Source organism: Anabrus simplex, chromosome 14 (genome assembly GCF_040414725.1).
Source record: "Anabrus simplex isolate iqAnaSimp1 chromosome 14, ASM4041472v1, whole genome shotgun sequence".
Taxonomy (NCBI): Eukaryota; Metazoa; Arthropoda; class Insecta; order Orthoptera; family Tettigoniidae; genus Anabrus; species Anabrus simplex.
Window position 1 is genome coordinate 70336273 of NC_090278.1, and position 19942 is coordinate 70356214.

The 19942-nt window shown below is 41.8% G+C and overlaps 1 protein-coding gene across 1 annotated transcript; it reads right to left on the minus strand.

Annotated features, from left to right (window-relative positions):
* Positions 1 to 1420: 1420 nt before the first annotated feature.
* On the minus strand, positions 1421 to 15150 carry LOC136885326 (facilitated trehalose transporter Tret1). Its single transcript, XM_067157838.2, has 3 exons — positions 15027 to 15150; positions 6646 to 6917; positions 1421 to 3688 (listed from the first exon to the last, which is right to left on the minus strand). The coding sequence occupies exons 1-3, from the start codon at positions 15148 to 15150 to the stop codon at positions 2594 to 2596; spliced, it is 1491 nt and encodes a 496-aa protein (XP_067013939.2). The 3' UTR covers positions 1421 to 2593.
* Between the last annotated feature and the right edge of the window lie 4792 nt (positions 15151 to 19942).

Here is a 19942-nt window from a genome sequence, read left to right on the forward strand (position 1 = left end):
GAATTCCATAATCTGGCGCCGGTCACTAAAAACGATCTATTAATTTTGTTTGTGCTGGAATAGAAAGAAAGGATTTGGAACGTGTATTTAAGTTGTGAAATGATGAGAAAATGGCGAATTTAGAAGAAATATACAGTGGCTGACTTTCAGCTAATACTCTAAACACCATCGTTAAAATGTGTAGCTGCCGACGTTTATCAGGCTTCAGCCATGAGAGAGCCTGATAGTATGGGGTGATATGAACATCGTACCCGATATTGCAAATAAATTGCAGGCAGGAATTCAGTGCTCGTTGAAGTTTAAGTGTTTCTTCTCTCGTCATATCAACTAAAACATCACAGTAATCAAGAATAGGGACAACCAGTGTCTGTATTAGTTTGGCCTTTAGCTCGAATGGAAATATATCCCTTTGCCGTTTAAGAGGGTGAAGCACTCCAAAAATCTTTTTACGGATTTTTTCGTGTGATCAGACCAATCATCTGTTTCATATTGAAGATAATTAATTTATTTGTCCAACATGTTGCACCTTTTTATAGTATACTATTACTTTTCGAGACTACGCCATATTTAATTATTAATACATACATTAGTTCGTAAATGTTTGAACTTTTAAAAAATGGGAACGTATTTAGGAGTAAATTTGTTGGGACTGCACTCTCGTCTTATAGAAAAAGAATTGGGCGGTCTGTGGTCTCTCAGTGGTTGACAACCGCTGCGAAAGGCAGTAGAGTAAGTGATACGATGCGATGAATCGCGAGGTCATACATACATACATACATAGACGATTTCATTCCCCACCCTGAAGAGGTGGGGCGGGCCACCTTGAGGCCGCGAGATACAAATAAGATGCACTGGAGCGACGAAACACGTGAACCCTTGTAGGCGGCATCTATCAGCGTGGTATAGTGTGAGGAGGTACGGGGTCTACGGTCTGTGTCGCCTTCTACACCGGTCAGCTTGATTTAATTCATGGAGCTTGTTGAAACCAACACAGTAAAATGTTACTCCAGGACAGATTTGACAATTATGGTGAAACTATTGCCTCCAAAAAGTGAAAACTGTCTGAGCTCGTCCTATAGAATTAATGAGTTGTTTCTTCTTGTTGAGACAGTTCTTGGGAGACCATTGCCAAATTGTGTTTAATATTTTCGACACTGCCTTCTATGATGTGTCACAAGAACATCTTCACTTGAGGGGCTCATAAATACACAAGAATCTAGCTCCTGAGGAAGCAATAGCTTCGTGTTTCGCCCCATAGCGCTGTAAGAAAATAATCGGAGCACTTCGGAAAACTTCGGTCAGTAAATATAATTCTTCGAGGGAACAAAGTAGTTAGGGACACGCAACTGTGAGCTAGCATTCGGGAGTTCGAACCCCACTGTCAGCAACCCTGAAGAGGGTTTTGTGCGGTATACCATTTTCACACCAGGCAAATGCCCGGGCTGTACCTTAAAGCCACGGCCGCTTCCACCCCACGCCTAGCCCTTTCCTATACCATCGTTGGCATAAGACCCATCTTCGTCGATGCAACGTAGTCAGTTGTAAATACACACACACACACACAAACTATGGTGTATTTTCATTTCTACCAGGACGTAAACTTTCCAGTTGCAACGACCTGACTTATATAAGTTATTCTTGAATCACTGTGAGATACATTTATTTTTTCCTTATTAAACGTCATAGAAATATCACTTTTCTGTCAAAATGCTTTTTCCAAGTGTGTTTTTATGGGGTTTCCGAGACCTTGGAGTGAACCGACACTTCGTCTCTACAGCAACCCAGGCATTCCGAGTCGCCTGCATCTTCAAAGAATCCAGCGAAATGAGGTAATGATGATGATGATATAAATAAAGATGATGAAAAAATGTGCTTTTATGTGCAAGTTATTCCCGTAATGCCATTGCAATCGTGCTCATGAATGGAGGGATAGCCTGACATCTAGCGGCGCTACTTGAACTGCTGCTCCTCTGTCACGGCCGACTTGATGCGTCGCTCTAGCTAGCTAGCGCAGCGAGGGATCCAGTCGGCCATGTCTGTGTCAATTTAGTACTTGAAAAGACCGCGCATGCATAGGCCTTTACTTACCTCGTAGACAACGTCCCGATTCACAAGATCCACTGCACCAGCGCGCTCGCGACATTATGTGCCACAGATTGAAACTAAAACTCCCTCACCGAAATTTCCCGAAGTGCTCCGATTATTTTCTTACAGCGCTGTGTGGCAAAACAAGAAACTCCCTCAGGAGCTAGACTCTTGTCATGATTACATCTGAGCCAAAAAATGATCCCTCCCTTATCATATCGTCCCAATATGGACTTTGCCCAAAGGGCGCAGCTCTGAGGAAATCTTGACTTGGGAGTGTACGGGGGCGATTACCTGAGTCTAGCATTGTCTTCACTTGCTTGTGCCAACCTCCTAGCTTTCACCATCTACGAAACGGCATCTTTGATCGGGAAACGCAAAATGGTCGGCACCACAACAAAAAGAATTGGGTAAAAAATGTAAACAATGCGGAGTTCAGTCTTACTTCCCGTGTAGTCGGGATTTCTGGTTAAAGTGATATTCAGAGAACTGCCCTTGAAAACGAATATCATTTTTTATCTCCTCTCAGAGCTTCCTGAATTTCTTGGCGAGATTTACCTTTCGTCTCAGGCACCCACATAAACACAAACACAAAACTGCACAAGCACATTATAGAAAATATCCCATATGTGACGTCTCTTCCAAGATGGAATTCCATTGCTGGAAATTCTTTGCTCACTAGAAACACTAGGCTCCAGTTCATACACACAGCGCCGGAATTCACCCAACTTTTCATCTTAGTTGGCACTAATTCATTCATCATTAGCCAGGGTAAAGGGCTGAAACCTAAGGTATAACCTACGACAAACACGATCATGGCTGCGAGAGGAACCCAGTTGTAAGAGTGTATCTCAATCCGGTGGTCTTTACAATGGAAGAAGACGGACAACGTCGCTTGAGAAACAGTCGTCATTGCAGCAGACATGAGGAGCATCGGTTTTCTTCCGATACGGTCGACGAAGAGTGCAGAGAAGAGGTCGGAAGCTGACTGGCATAGACAGAGAATAACACTGGATACATTGGGTGGAATACCAACACCGGACTTCATGAAAATTACTACTGAGTAAAAATTAATAGCGTCTATCCCTTGTGTTTGCTGGAAGAACACTAGAACGTACACGATCGCTAAGGTTTTCAGCGTCGTGAACGAACTGGACAGACCATTCCTCAGCAGACTTCTGATTAGTGTCACTATGGATTCCTCCTCTTCTCCTGATTCCATCGTCAAAGTCTCTTTGAGGTATTTCAGCTCTCCCTGTATGTCGTAAGAGCTCCTCCCTTTCCTAAGCCATGCCAGAGATTTAGTTGCCTCTTCCATCCGATTTCCCAGCACCAAATAAACAGGGGATTCTGGCATCCAGTAGAACGTAGCCAGAAATATAAGTGGGAGTGTGGCTGATGCTACGGTGAACCACGTGAAAGGCAGCAGAGCCCCGAACAAGTTCACTAATAAGTTGCCGTTGCACAGACTGAAGTCCAGGTAGACGCCGAGAGCGCCGCGGATGGCGTCTTCGGCAATCTCCTCGTTGTACTGCGGCACCAAGACAGTTGTTGCTCCCAAGGCGAGGCCTAATATGAAGCGTCCGATGTATATGAGCAATAGCTGGAACAAGAGAACATTATACATTAAGCTGTGATACCAAGAGCACAAAAAACATAGAACTGGGTTGATTTAGAGTTGCCTGAGAAATATTGTACTCAGTTAAAATCAAACATTAGTTTCAACAAGTAGTTAGTGCATGACGCTGAATTATCCATTCTTCTACATACCTAATTCTCGTTTTAACCAAGCAAATGCTCACCATATTCACTGCGCTTATTTCATTATAATATCAATGCAACATTAAGCATGTTTGAAAATGTCGTGTTTATTCTTAAATATATCTTTAATTTGCAATAACGTATAATCTCATTAATTCATTGAACTGATAAGGGCTGTCAAAGCCAAGAAGTGGCAGCCGCCATGACAGTTGCAGGCAAAAGTTAGTTCGCTGTGCTTCAACAAGGGGCGCTGTAACGAGTATGTTTAGCAGTCTATTTCATGTCGTTGGGCTCGAATAATATAAAAGTTTACAAGGAATAGATGTCGCTTCACTTTGTGTTTTCTTAGCATTGAGTCATTAAGTAGCTATCATCACTAGGTGAGACTAGACATGGTAACATGGAACTTTCAAGATTATACTTTCCAGTAATTTTTATTTAAGTTAATGACTTTTCACATGATTATCCATTTCCTTTGCAAATAAATTAATTTATTCTTAATATTATTATCGATTAGCCTCGACTTCTTAGGCGGAAAGTGCGTATTTGCATTTACTGGAAGGACAACCAACAGGGGTACTTGAAAGGATACCTGTGTCTAATTTTAGGAACATCTTCCTAAGTTGCTTTTGACGAATTTATTGCCAAGTACCAGCACTAAGCGCAATACCACTTGAACCACTCCTATAAGCAGCTACTGCCCCTACTTTACGCAACATTCCTGGAGGAAACTGGTAGTTTCTACAACACGAAATATGGTGATGCGTTTACGCTTCATCCTACAACATGCCCATTGTTCCACACGTCTGGGAGAAGGTACCAAACAAGTTATCTCATTGCGTTACGGCTAATGCGGGAGACGGCTGGGTTAGAATACCCCGTCGACCATCCGTTTCCGTCTCCAGAAAATCAAGGGACTGGTCCTGATTATCCCCCAAGAACTGTATTTAAAGATAAGGTAACTGAAAAAGAAATAAAATCTTCGTTAAAATATAATTGAAATTGTGTGATTCTAATATTCAGAATTACCTGATTGTACACCCCCCTCCTCACATTTTTAGGGATTTGACCTTAAAATGCCTCTTGTATTACTTATGACCCGTCTATGTTTATCTCTCTTTATGGCATTCCAAATTATACATTACACTGGTTTCAACGACGAGTTTTTGAATTGGTTTTATATATTACCTTTGTGTGTGATGTAATGTATGCACGTTTTATTTAAACTTTCGTTATAGAAGTGAACTCATTAAGTGTAGCTTTTACGGAATCGTTGGTCTTGTTCTCGGTAAAGTCTTATACAAGCTGTATTTCCCGGCGATTAATTCAGTGTAGGCCTACATACTTAAATGTTGTACACGGTTTGGGGTTATAGTAGTTCGCTATTTGAACAGAACGAAGAACACTTCCATTCCCTACCCGATAAGCAGTGCTGAAAATTTTTCGCCTATTTTCTAACCTTTTTTGGTTCTGATTTAGCTGACTTTATCTTGGATGATGGCGTAGCTTATTAAAATGAAAATTGCGTTGTCAACACCGGTCGCGTCCGGCACGGTTACAGATTATGCGGTCGCATCTGGCACGACACCTACCATCAGTACCAGCATGGAAACAGAATAAGATAGGATAAATCACCAATGAGCTGCCAGAGTTGAAGCAAATGGATGCGGGTGGCTGCCATATTGCTCGAGCCAGAACATTATAACAGTTCACTCTCTATTTTTGATCAATTTACGTTCACAGCAAATACAAGAATTCCGCAAGTCACTTTTTTCGTAAGATACAAACATTCATGTTCACATCTCACCGGGCGAGTTGGCCGTGTGGTTAGGGGCGCGCAGCTGTTGAGCTTGCGTTCGGAAGATAGTGGGGTTCTGTCGGCAACCCTGTAGATGGTTTTTCGTGGTTTCCCATTTTCACATCAGGCAAATACTGGAGCTGTGCCTTAATTAAGGCCACGGCCGCTTCTTTCCTACTCCTAGGCCTTTCCTATCACATCGTCGCCATAAGACCTATCTGTATCGGTGCGACGTAAAGCAACTTGAAAAAAAATTCCAACTACATTTTATACTCTAATTTTGACTGTCGAACACAGACTTACGTAGGCCTACTAGTCTTCTGTATATAAAGCAGAATGTCTGTCTGTCTGTCTGTCTGTCTGTCTGTCTGTCTGTCTGTCTGTCTGTCTGTCTGTCTGTCTGTCTGTCTGTCTGTCTGTCTGTCTGTCTGTCTGTCTGTCTGTCTGTCTGTCTGTCTGTCTGTCTGTCTGTCTGTCTGTCTGTCTGTCTGTCTGTCTGTCTGTCTATACCGTTTCACCAATCTGAACCAAATTGTGTATACTTACCTGTCAGGACACTGCGTGTAACCTTATCTACAAGAAATTTGAACAGTCCACCCCATCCCCGAGATTTATGCCCTTTGGCACATTAGCATAGGCTAATAGGGAGGATATATCGAATTTGTCGTACAAGGACGAGACAAGGTCCATTTTAAACCTCACGACGCGAAGAACAAAACTCGGACCACGGTTTTAGGACGTAAAAACCAACCGTTTTTGAGACATTGGCACTGAAATACCCCCCTCACTTCTTGTAGGAATCGGATGGAGAAATGACCGGACGTAACCATATCCAAGTAAAAGAAATCCCTGAAATTGCCAGAAATCGAATCCGGGTCCTCTGTGTGAGAGACAGCACGCTTTTCCAGCTCTCAGTACTTCCTGTATAAACATGAACTTTGTTAAGTAGCCTACTATTTTACAATTGTTCCGTGACTTTATGAAATATTTAATGAACTTACTTGTTCGTTAGCGAAAATAATGCATAGCCATCCAAGAATGTAAGGTAATGCCAGAAGGAGAATGGATTTCTTCCGGCCAATCTTTTCGGCCATGAATCCTGCAGGTAAGGCTCCAAATAAAGCCCCCAATGGAAGTAAAGCTCCAATCCATGATCCCTCCTCAGGAGTGACGACAAAGGGATGATCGACGTCAGGATGTTTTCTTTGCAAGTGTGGCAGCGCTGGCGATGTCCAACCATAAGCGGCTCCGCCACTCAACGTAGCCAGGTTCGCTGAAGACAGATGTTTTGTTTGCGATTAGAATATATCTGTTGTGATCTGTCAAAATTTCAACCATTAAGATCTTATCTTTGAAGCGATCAGATTATCAAATACAACATTTGTACAGTAATTCAAAAAATAATGAAGACATGGTATTTTAAAAGTTCCTTGCAAGTATAATCATCTCAGAAGCAATTGAATCTTTAGATATAATGTTTGATATGGGTATTCACAGGGTTTGCATCTACATGGGAGGTGAATTATATTTTGATAATAATTAAAATTTGAGAAAATCGTTCGTGTTTAGATATTCCAGTACCTGAGAGAAATTCTCACCCCGAATAGAAATGAGAAAGGAGCTATAAATAAAAGGGTGAGAAAGTTCTTGGTGTAAAGCTTGGTATTGTGTCGAAGAGGGCAATGGTATTTTTAATCACGGTTCTTCCATATGCCAGGTATACATACGTTTTTGTCGGTTTTTGTAGTAAAGAAACCACGTAATTTTCAAGGGAAATTCATTTTTTTGTTTATACAAAATATTGGCCATCGGCTATCACTTTGCCATACCATGTCTTCTGGACCATTCCAGTCGTCTTTCGATCAACGCGTGATTTAAATTAATCATTTATTGGCGATAGCGTTGTGCATTAACGGTTTCGCCATGCTTCAAGAGTCTTCGCACCAGAGTCTGCCAGAGTGTGCACTGTCTTTCTCATTAAAATCACCACGTTTAAATTGTCAAAACCATGTCTCACATGTTCTAATCGATGAAGCGAGTTCACCATAATGTTTCTACGAGCAAACGATGACTTTTTACAGCCTTTTTCTTTTGATTAAATAAGAAAAGCAATGCGCGCCGCAAATATTCTTTTTCAGGCACAAACGTCGACATGATCACTGAACGGTAGAACACAGACGCTAGTGTTTGGCGGACTCAACTTGTGTGTGTTGGTAGGTTAATGTCAGACGAACAAACTGGCGTATGTGCCAAATTCATACTCTGCGTACTGTCCGCTGGCGCAATCTCGTAGTAAAACCGGAAAAGATTTATGCATACACCTGGTAGAACAGTCGTCTTTTGAGCTCATAGGTTAGTCTTGAAGAAGCGTTTTTTGACATGCAGAGAACTTTTTTTAAATACATGGCTTTCACTCTTTCTAATGCAGCTAGGTTATCCTTCGATAGGTGTTCCCAGATAACGTCTAAGGCGTATGTCATGTTTGGGTCTGTTTGTATGTAGACTTCTTTCTCTTAGTAGCATTTAAGTTACTATCGACGCTGTGCCGTCCGTTGAATATTTGGAAGCTTGGGTTAGAGAATCAAAGAGTATCTAGCAGAGAATGGTATTCTTCCGTGATCAGAGGATATGTATACTCTCTGACTTGACAGGTAGTAATGAAATATGACTGCTTGCAATGCCATGACTAAGGATGAAGATCACATATATCAGAATATTAATGAAAGTTTTAGTCGCTTAGCAACCTGCTAAGTACAGAATGTATTGCTGATTAGGATAAGCCTTCGCCTGCAATATTGTTGGAGTTATGATCGAATGATTTGATTTTATGATTACTCAAAGTTGGCTGAACTTGGAGACCTATCAATGTCTTATGATTCACCGGAAGATAGTTCCGGAGAGAATAGAACAAAAATGAAGTAAATCGGTTCAGTAGAACGGATGGACGGATTTGCCAAAGCTGCTTTTAGTAAACTCTTTTAATATATAGATTCTATGGTGTTCAGAGCAAAGTGTCTATATGCGCTGGAAACCAGGACAGAGTTAACGGAAGCAGTCATTGAAAACAGGGAAAGGAGATTCCTCAGGAAAATCTTAGATCCAAAGAAGTCACGAAATTCATATCCCATGTTCTGATTGAGACCGTATCGAGAACTTTATAAAAAGTTGAGAAGATAACAGTTACTATGAGGAAAATCAAACTATAATATTGTGTGCACATTAAGAGACTGGCTCATAGCATACTTAGTCTACAAGAAAAGTGGATGGCACAACCGTTATGGCGTAAGGAGGTTCGCAAGGACTTTGTAGAAGTGGGGATCCAGGAGGGAGATATGCAAGAAAGGACAACCTTTAGGAAGAAAATCGGGGAAATGAGGGATGCACCGGAGAAACTTATCAAATCTTGCAACATCTCGGTTGAAGAGTGACAAAGGAGAACTGAAAGACATTCGGAAGGAGTGCAAAGAAAAGGGACTGAGTTTGAGAGAGAGAAAAGATTTGGTGGATTGTGTAAACGCGGTCTATAGATGATCGTAATGAATAAAATCTATATATACATATATAAAGCAGAATGTCTGTCTGTCTGTCTGTCTGTCTGTCTGTCTGTCTGTCTGTCTGTCTGTCTGTCTGTCTGTCTGTCTGTCTGTCTGTCTGTCTGTCGGTCTGTTCCTTATACAAATCTATACCGGTTCACCAATCTGAACCAAATATTGTATACTTACCTGTTAAGACCTTAAGGATAACCCCATTTTATAATAAATTTAACATCCCTCTCCATTCCCTAGATTTAGGCCCTATGGCACATTAACATAGGCAAATATAGGTGAAATGTCGAATTTGTCGCAGAAAGACGAGACAAAACTCACTTTAAGCATCACAACGCGAAGAACAAAACTCAGTATGGCCCTCTGGCCTCGAAAACCATGTTTTAAGGGCCTGAAACCAACCGTTATGGAGATATTGCCATCACACTACCCCGCTCTAGGAATCGGATGAAGAAATGACCAGCCGTAACCATGGCAACGTCAGCTCAAGAATTCTACAGTAGAATACAGGCCTGGTGTTCGAAGTAGGCCTAAGCATGTACGTAAATGTAGGAGAGATTCTGCTACACAGAGGACTGTGTGGAAAAAAAGCGCTGTGGGGGAAGCCGCTTCTAGGGGTGGAGATGGGGAGGGAGTGTCATATAAAAATAATTGAAAATAGTGTCGAATCCATAGGTTTCGGGGTCGCTGAGATGAACAGTGATACTCCACATGTCGTTTAAGTCCAAGTTCAGCCCGCGTCGACATGGGGGGTGAGAAGGGATGAAAAAGTCCAAAATGGCCCAGATAATGGATTTGTGTGTGTACACTCCTCTGGGCGGGGGTGGAAAAGGGGTGAAGTATCAGTCAGCTTCACAGTAACGAAATCTACAAAAAAAATTGCTTCACACAGTTAATAAAATACTTACAAGTAAACAATTAAAAATTGTCCGGGCAGCGTCGGGTATTATAGCTAGTAAATAATAAAATTCTGATGACTCGGTCATTGTTGCTAACGACATTGATCAATAAGGTCAGTAGGCTGAGAGAAATAGCCGAGAAAATATTTCCTCTGAGAAGACAAAATATGTGACGAACATCAGTGATGGACATAACTGGCTGATCACGACGTGTGGGAAGATTAGACGTATGTTTTGTAAGGATTTTAATTTCACCATCTTGTGGTTCTGATGTAATTAAGCGCAATGAACCAGAATATATTGGTCACTACGATTTGTATAGCATCAATAACTGTACGTAGCCTGTGGTGGCGATAATGACCGCGCAGACCCCGCGGGGCGGGAGCGCCCATGGCTTGTAAGGGGCCCATGACTTTTTCTTAATTCAGTAGCAGAAGAGTGATTTTACATACCGATAAAGGTAGAGCACACAACACAGTATTATTTTTATTACAGAGGGTTATTCCAAACTTAGGCCGTCCTAGTGCAGAGCTTCTTTCGTCAATAGGAGTACGGTAGTTATTTCTGAAAGAATGTGGGTCTCCCAACATGTTTCAATTATAACTATCCCTTGCTGCCACTCACAACAATCAACACGCCTTTTAAAGTAATTAGTCAGTTCTGAGAACCCAGTAGTCAGCGAAGATGCGATAATAAAGGTATCCTCCGTATCTAAACTCTAAATCAGGGCCTCTCAAACGCCCAAAATCTCACGCGTGCAAATCGAGGCGCAAGAGCTCTGTGCGCTGTGCATCGTCCCCGCTCGGCTCGACTCGGACCAACGCTTCGTCTCTGGGCTACTCGGCTAAGCTCGCCTAAGCTCGGCTCTATTCGGCGCAACTCAGCTCGCTACGTAGCAAGTGTGGAAGAGGGAGACAGGGGGAGCGAGCGAGATAGGCGTGAGGAAAGAGAGAGTAAGCACTATTGCTCCAAATCGAGGAGTGGGAGGTCTGCACCCTGGTCAACCAAGCGAAGTCGTCTTTTGCACCGTGCACAGTGCATGCACCAGGCGCATGCACTCTGAGAGGCCCTGCTCTAAATACTGAGGTTTCGAGCCTGTGATAACTCTCGGCAGTTAGTGTAGCTAAGCAGGCTTACGATGGACGGTTGAGGTGTAATATATTTGGTCCTAGGAACTAGATTATTTCTTAATATTTTGACCGTCAGCGTGTTTTGCTTACTATTATGTACTTATTATTATCATTATCGTTGTGTCGTTGGTGTTCATTGTAATAATATACAACCCTGTACTACGAAATAAACTTGTAACTTTCCTTATCAGTAAACGAGGGGCCAATTTTCAATTATTGCGGGAGGGGGGGGGGGCGGCTTCTTAGCGCCGCTACACCTGCTCTTTTTCCTATTCAACGGCAATGAAACCAAAGCTTTGCAACTCCGAAATGCTGTAGGCCTACTTCATACTGAGTTTTTCTTCGGCTACTCTCGAGATAATGGTGAGGTATGTGTGTTTATCAACAAGGCCTGTGTCACGCACGTGAACGACGTGCCTGACATCAAGACGAGTGGCGTATCACTTTCTGTCTAATCCCTACACATTACAACCCTTTAATATCTCCAAAAGTACTTGTCGGATTTGTAAAGTATGCACATCACTGAATTTGTCGCTCGATCCTTAATTGTTCTATTGGGTGAAGCTGTATATGACGCTGTAATAATTAAGAGGGGAATTCCTCAAGGCAGTATTATTGGACCTTTGTGTTTTCTTATATGTATAAATGACATGAGTAAAGAAGTGGAATCAGAGGTAAGGCTTTTTGCAGATGATGTTATTCTGTATGGAGTAATAAATAAGTTACAAGGTTGTGACTTTCACAAATAGGAAAAGTCCTGTCAGTTTTAATTACTGCGTTGATGGGGTGAAAATTCCTTTGGGGATCGTTGTAAGTACAGTATCTAGGTGTTAATATAAGGAAAGATCTTCATTGGGATAATCACATAAATGTGATTGTAAATAAAGGGTACAGATCTCTGCACATGGTTATGAGGGTGTTTAGGGGTTGTAGTAAGGATGTAAAGGAGAGGGCATATATGTCTCTGGTAAGACCCCAGCTAGAGTATGGTTCCAGTGTATGGGACCCTCACCAGGATTACTTGATTCAAGAACTGGAAAAAATCCAAAGAAAAGCAGTTCGATTTGTTCTGGCTGATTTCCGACAAAAGAGTAGCGTTACAAAAATGTTGCAAAGTTTGGGCTGGGAAGACGTGGGAAAAAGGAGACGAGCTGCTCGACTAAGTGGTATGTTGTGAGCTGTCAGTGGAGAGATGGCGTGGAATGACATTAGTAGACGACTAAGTCTGACTGGCGTCTTTGAAAGTAGGAAAGATTACAATATGAAGATAAAGTTGGTATATAAGAGGGCAAATTGGGGCAAATATTCATTTATAGGAAGGGGAGTTAGGGATTGGAATAACTTACCAAGGAAGATGTTCAATAAATATTCAATTTCTTTGCCATCATTTAAGAAAAGGCTAGGAAAACAACAGATAGGGAATCTGCCACCTGGGTGACGGCCGTAAATGCAGATCAGTATTGATTGATTGATTGATTGATTGATTGATTGATTGATTGATTGATTGATTGATTGATTGATTGATTGATTGATTGATTGATTGATTGATTGATTGATAGTATAGTATAATATAGTCCCATTTAAAAAAAACGAAGTTGCTACCTGTTTCTCGGTAATTACGTATGTGTTGTTATCCTTAGCTTACAATAGCAACGGCGCCGACTTTGGGGAGGTGGGTAAGGCGTTTTCTGACCCCACAAAATGATTTTGGGGGGATAGAGAACTATTTTGCGCCACCGCCTCAAGAAAATAAAAAAAACAAAATTCTCCTCCTAGATGTTAAGTCCCCTTGGAGTTTGGTAGTCTTCGGAGGATGCTAAGGCGTTACATCTATAGTAGATAATTTTATATCAAGAAATGAGATTAGAAAGCGGGCATTCCTCCAGAGAACTACATTTCCCAATGCAGACTGTTCAGGCGGTACGGCTGGTGATAGAGCTTTTCACATTTCGTAGCGTGAAATGCATAATGTAATGCACGGTAATAGTACATTTATTAAGAAAATGTATTTATGAAGCAAGTTCTCATTTTTTTTTAAATTGTGATTTTTTGATAGCTTCGTACATGAAACTTTCCTTCAAAATATTTGCTGTATTTGCTGTATTTGTGAATCAAGTTCTATTTTTCTGTTCCTTTTTTCCTTCCGCTTTTCCCACACTTGTGAGGTCATGGGTGAGAACTGCGTCACATATGTGGATTTGACCCAGTTGTACGGCCGTATGCCCTTCCTGACGCCAATCCTATTTGAAGGGATGTAATCACTATTGCGTGTTTCTGTGATGGTTGGTAATGTGGTCTGAATATGATGAATATGTGGGAATCGAACTCGGGACCCTCTGTACCGAAGGGCAGTATGCTGACCATTCAGCCAACGAGTCGGACTTCTATTTTTCTGTTTACTTGTGAATATTGTTGAAAAATCCGTACATGAGACTTGTTTAATAAATGTATTTGAGAAACAAGCTCTGCTGTTGTTCTCTTTTTCGTCTCTGTTTGTGAATATTGTTATCATATAGGAATGTTTTATGAATAGCTATTCCTCATTTCACATGCCTGAGTTCATGTTAATCATGCCCCCTCCCCCCAATAATTACCTGAAGTAATGTACAATATACATTATGAATTAACTGGATGACCGTACGAATGAATGGATGACTGACTGACTGACTGACTGAATGAATGAATGAATGAATGAATGAATGGATTGATTAATTAATTAATTAATTAATGCTCTCAGTCTCCAGCTACGGAACTCCAGCAGCTGAGGAAGTAACATTTAATATATATTGTAACCTAAGCAATTTCACATAAAATTAGCACATAGTTACTTAAAATGAAAACAACTGTGACATCAACAACAGTACAACCATAAAACTAAAAGTTAATTTTGTTATTGGTTTCTTTGATTCTTTTTTGCCACATATATTTTAGTATCTCGAAAAAATGTTGTTATCCTACCCGGTGCGATTCATTCTCTCTCTCTTTCTTCTTCTCCTTCTTAATCTATTTAGCCTCCATGGTTGGTTTTTCCCTCGCACTCAGCGAGGGATCCCGCCTCTTCCACCTCAAGGGCAGTGTCCTGGAGCGTGAGACATTGGGTCGGGGGATTCAACTCGGGAGAATGACCAGTACCTCGCGCAGGCGGCCTCACCTGCTATGCCGAACAAGGGCCTTGTGGGGGCGGGGGGGGGGATGGGAAGATTGGAAGGGATAGACAAGGAAGAGGGAAGGAAATGGCCATAGCCTTAAGTTTGCCTGGAAGAGAAGTGGGAGACCACTTCCAGGATGGCTGAGGTGGGAATCTAACCCACCTCTACTCATTTGACCTCCCGAGGCTGAGGTAACTCCGTTCCAGCCCTCGTATCACTTTTCAAATTTCGTGGCAGCGCCTGGAATTTAACCCGGGCCTCCGGGGTTGGCAGCTAATCACACTAACCACTACACCACAGAGGCGGACTTCTCTCTTTCTATTTTTGCTTTACGGTCACTACCCAGGTATTTGATCCTAAGTTAACTATGTTTCTCTACATTCTCTCAACAAGTGTGCCTCTTCCATTTAATCCCCACGTAAACAAACACGAATTATTGTCTTCATTTTTCTCTTAGACCCTTATTCTTATAGATACCTATTAGCTATACCTCTTATTTCTCTATTCATAAGTCTTTCTTTCCGGACAGTTTTTTTTGTTTTTTTGTTTGTTTGTTTTTTTTGCTAATTTCACACCTAAATCTAACAAATTAATAAATAAAAATCTCCATCTTGCACTGAGTTTTAGATCATAAATGAATGACAAGAGATGTTCCTCACCTGAAAGCGCTGCCAGGTGTTGTCTAACGTGAGACCAGTCCCTCTCCTCGGTCAGCTGTTTCTCGTGGTCGAACGTTTTCTCGGTGACTTCAGATACGGTAGATATCTTCCTCCTGGAACACATCGTGGTACACTCTTTCAGTATAGTACGAGGTAACCAGATAATAGGCCCCACCGCCTGCTTTATCTCAGGCACTTCAGGTTATGAGGCCAAGATAAGATCCACTCTGAGAACATTGGCATTATTTTGATGCAATACTAGGAAGCTGTTTACAACATTTAGTGACTTGTGCTCTGTCGAAGGGTATTGACGTCATAAGGCCAAACACCGTTCAAATCCAGTTTTTACCAAAATTTAGGTATCTAGAGTCTGTGCATTTTATGTTTGGACTTGACGTCTCAGTGCTGCAGACTGGCGGAGAAAATGATAATTAACGATTGACCAATCGGAGACAGCCATTCGCACGTGCAGAGAAGGTCGTCTACCCAATGTTACCTGACTGTTGTCAGTCACAACGTGCTACTAGCTTTGTTTATTGTCCTCTGTTCTTTTGGCGGTCTTAGTGTTTTTATTATTGAAAACGAAAACCTACAACTTTTTTTCCAGTCAGTGACCGGGTCAGGAATGTAAGGAATGAATCATATACAGGCCTAGGCTCTTGGTACGATGGGGTCGCCACTCCCAAAGTGATGTATTAATGACTGATAGATGCTGTGAAATTAGAATGGAGAGTGTTGCTGGAATGAAAGATGACAGGGAAAATCGGAGTACCCGGAGAAAAACCTGTCCCGCCTCTGCTTTGTCCAGCACAAATCTCACATGGAGGGACCGAGATTTGAACCATGGTATCCAGCGGTGAGAGGCCGACGCGCTGCCGTCAGAGCCACGGAGGCTCCTGTTTTTTATTATTGTTTAGTGATAATTAGCGCCCGGATGTTTGTGACATGTCATTTTGTTTTCCTTTATAGTATTTCCATGTGAAATACAACTTAAGCATGTTTTTATCCACGGTGACTAAGATATGCAATTTTCACTGGTCGCATAAAGTCATCATTTGGCTTGTTAACGTGTTTTGTCATTTCCTGTAATTTTTCTTATTATGGTCATATTTACCCGTGAATTTTCGTATTTTTGTCATATTTTTTATATTTTTCATATCATTTTCTCATACTTGCTTGCAGTCATCTCAAAGACGGATTTATTACAATTCCTCATTCTTATCTGTAATTTCTTACAATTATATTTCTTAGAAATATATATGTGTGTGAATTAGGAGGGTAAGCCGTATAGAAAACGACAGAAAGTCGAGCCTCAATCGAACTATGATGATTTGACTTATTTCAAATATCCCCAATAGCGTCCTGCGATGCCATTGCTGGCGGGTGGTGGTGGTGATTATTGTTTTAAGAGGAAGTACAACTAGGCAACCATCCTCTATATAACACTAATCAGAGAGAAAATATGGAAGGGGTCGGACACTTCGACAAATGAAGGTATCGGCCAAAGGAAGACAAGGGCCACGAAGGGCGTGGAAATGAAAGACTCCCTAGCCCTCGCTAACCTAATAGCGTCGGGGTCGGAAAAAACAAGAGTTGACCAAGGGAGGTCGGATGGAATAGATGAAAGCGAGGAGCCTGGCACATATAAGTGGAAGCAATGCCAGGACTCAGCTAAGGGCCTTGTGGTCGCCAACCCACGCTCCAAAGTTCAGAGCCCCTGAGGCCCCTTTTAGTCGCCTCTTACGACAGGCAGGGGATACCATGGGTGTTATTCTACCGCCCCCACCCACAAGGGGATTGCTGGCGGGACCTAGTGTTTATAGTGCACTATTTGTTCTGGTATATGCTAGAGCAATTTTGTTACTTCCATTGACTTGTTTCAGTCTCATCCTTGGCTTTGACAACATGAAAGTGACTGAGGTATGAGCGATGCTAGTAATGGCGTTCCTTTTGCAGCAAGTCCCTGTTATGGATGGTGTGAAAATTTTGGTTGGTGCGGGCATTTCAGTGGGCTTGGCAGACTGATATGTAACAGCAACTTCTGGCTCGGTGAGGAAAGCAACGGGAAAATACCTCACTCCTCATTTCCCGAGTACTCCTCTTCAGTGATGCCTAGGTCACCTATGACAGCTGATGGCAGAGCTGTTAAGGATCCAACCAGCCTTCGGGCTGAGGACTCAACATACACATACAACATCCTGCAATGCTGAGCGGTCTTTCTTCCTTTATAAGTCAATATTACGTGAAAATAGATCGTTCCGATTTGAAAACTTTAAAATGTATGTAATTTGCTATTGTAATTCTTTCTGATCGCCCATGAAAATGTGACATTTATTTCGTTCTCTGCAGAATCGAGAGTTACCTCAGGATTGAGTAATTAAATGCATTCAAAATATAATAGATAATAATTAATATATTACTTATTTTACTCGTAGGGTCGGTTGGTACATGCATTTCGGTGGGCTTGGCAGACTGATATGTAATAGCAACTTCTGGCTCTGTGAGGAAAGCAACGGGAAACTACCTCACTTCTCATTTCCCTATGACGCCACTTCAGTGATGCCTAGTCCAGCTGTGACATCTAACGGCGGAGCTGAGGACTGAAGATATACATACGTGAACAAGTAGACAGATGTAGAACTTGTGGTGTTCTCTCCTGTGCTGATTTAATTTAAAGCATACCGGTAAATTTTATAAGAATTGTCCAGTTCCATGGCTAAATGGTTAGCGTGCTGGCCTTTGGTCACAGGGGTCCCGGGTTCGAATTCCGGCAGGGTCAGGAATTTTAATCATGATTGGTTAATTTCGCTGGCACGGGGGTTGGGTGTATGTATCGTCTTCATCATCATTTCATCCTCATCACCCTCTACGGGTGTCAAATCAAAAGACCTGCATCTGGTGAGCCGAACTTGTCCTCGGACACTCCCGGCACTAAAACCCATGCGCCATTTCATTTCATTGTTATAAGATTGTTTGTCATTACAATATAAATAAAAACTAATAATAGCCAAACATACACGCAACTGTCCTTCAACCAATTTTTCTGAACTATGATAAAATATTTTACGTAGTGTAATGGTGCAATGGCTGTATAATCTTTTATGAAAGTTAACTTGCACAAAATATTTTAAAAGCGGTCTTTGACACATTTCTCTGATAGTGTAATACCAGCCTTACTTCTTGTTCAAGCGGTTCAGAGAAGCCACAAATGTTAACAGGAGTACCGTAATTAACATAAGGAAACAAAACTACTTTGCTGATGAACGAGCAGCGGGATTATCCAGACTTGACACTTCTGAGAAGAAAAAAAAAAGTCTTAGATGGATACAGAATTGGAATCCTTTCAGCGAGACGGATCTTTTCCAGTTCTCGAATCAAGTGATCGTGATTAGGTTCCCATACACTGGAACCATTGTGGTATTACCAGTGACTTTCACGACGTCTCCCTTGCATCCTTACTTTCTTTCTTAATATGTTTACCCTCCAGGCTTGGTTTCTCCCTCGGACTCAGTGAGGGATCCCACCTCTACCGCCTCAAGGGCAGTGTCCTGGAGCGTGAGACATTGGGTCGGGGTATACAACTGGGGAGAATGACCAATACCTCGCCCAGGCTGTGCTGGACAGGGCGATTGGTGGGGGATGGGGAGATTGAAAGGGATAGACAAAGAAGAGGGAAGGGAGCGGCCGTGGCCTTAAGTTAGGTACCATCCCGGCATTTGCCTGGAGGAGAAGTGGGAAACCACAGAAAACCACTTCGAGGATGGCTGAGGTGGGAATCGAACCCACATCTACTAAGTTGACCTCCTAAGGCTGAGTGGACCCCGTTCCAGCCTTGTACCACTTTTCAAATTTCGTGGCAGAGGCGGGAATCGAACCCGGGCCTCCGGGAGTGGCAGCTAATTACACTAACCACTACACCACAGAGGCGGACACATCCTTACTACCGCCACTAAATACCCTCATAACCAGGGCTAGGTTTTGATGACATCCATCTTTTAATAGGTTAACAACAGACGTTACTAATTTGTACAGAAATCCCACATTTTTCATTTTGTGGCATTTTGTATTTGAAGATCATTTCTCTAAAATTATACGTCATTATTTGCTCATTTTTTAATTAAATTTATTAGATTATTTTGTATTATTTGAGTAATTTTCTTACCTTGAGGATTTTGAAGCATTTACGCGTGTGGTATTGGATATTATCGCAACTTTAAGTGAGGATGAATATGGAGACTTTGAGAATCTCCACAACGCTTTGTCAATCTGGGGACTAAAAAAACTTTGTTCACCACTACTTCTTGGAAATGTCCACATTCCAGGAAAGGCACCTCCTATTGGAGAAGTCTTCCTCATGAACAGTCGAGATTTTCTTCTGAAGAAGCAGAGCAAAGTTCTTCGTGAAACGTAAAGAATTTCACCTCGTTTTCTTAACTTGATTATAATGTCTATAACATAAATATAGGCTGTACCAACTCGATTAGTAAATTGACTGTAAAATTTCATTTACAATTTTTCATTTTTTAAAGTTTTCCGATCTTTTTGCTGGATTTTTGCCGTTGTTTAATAGATCATTTTAGGTCATCAAAATCCTGGCCCTGCTCTCAACTTGGGAGCGTGTGTTAGCGACCACGGGGCTCTTACCTGAGTCCTGGCATTGCTTCCATGTATTTGTGCCAGGCTTTTCACTTGCTTCTGTCCTATCCGACCTCCCTTGGACAACTCTTCTTCTTTTTCGACCCCGACGGTATTAGAGCACTCGAGGCCTAGGGAGTCTTTCATTTTCACGCCCTTCGTGGCCCTTGTCTTCGTATGATCGGTACCTTCATTTTTCGTATCTTTTCCATTTTTTTCTCTCTGATTAGTGTTAATAGAGGATAGTTGCCTGGTTGTACTTCCTCTTAAAACAATAATCA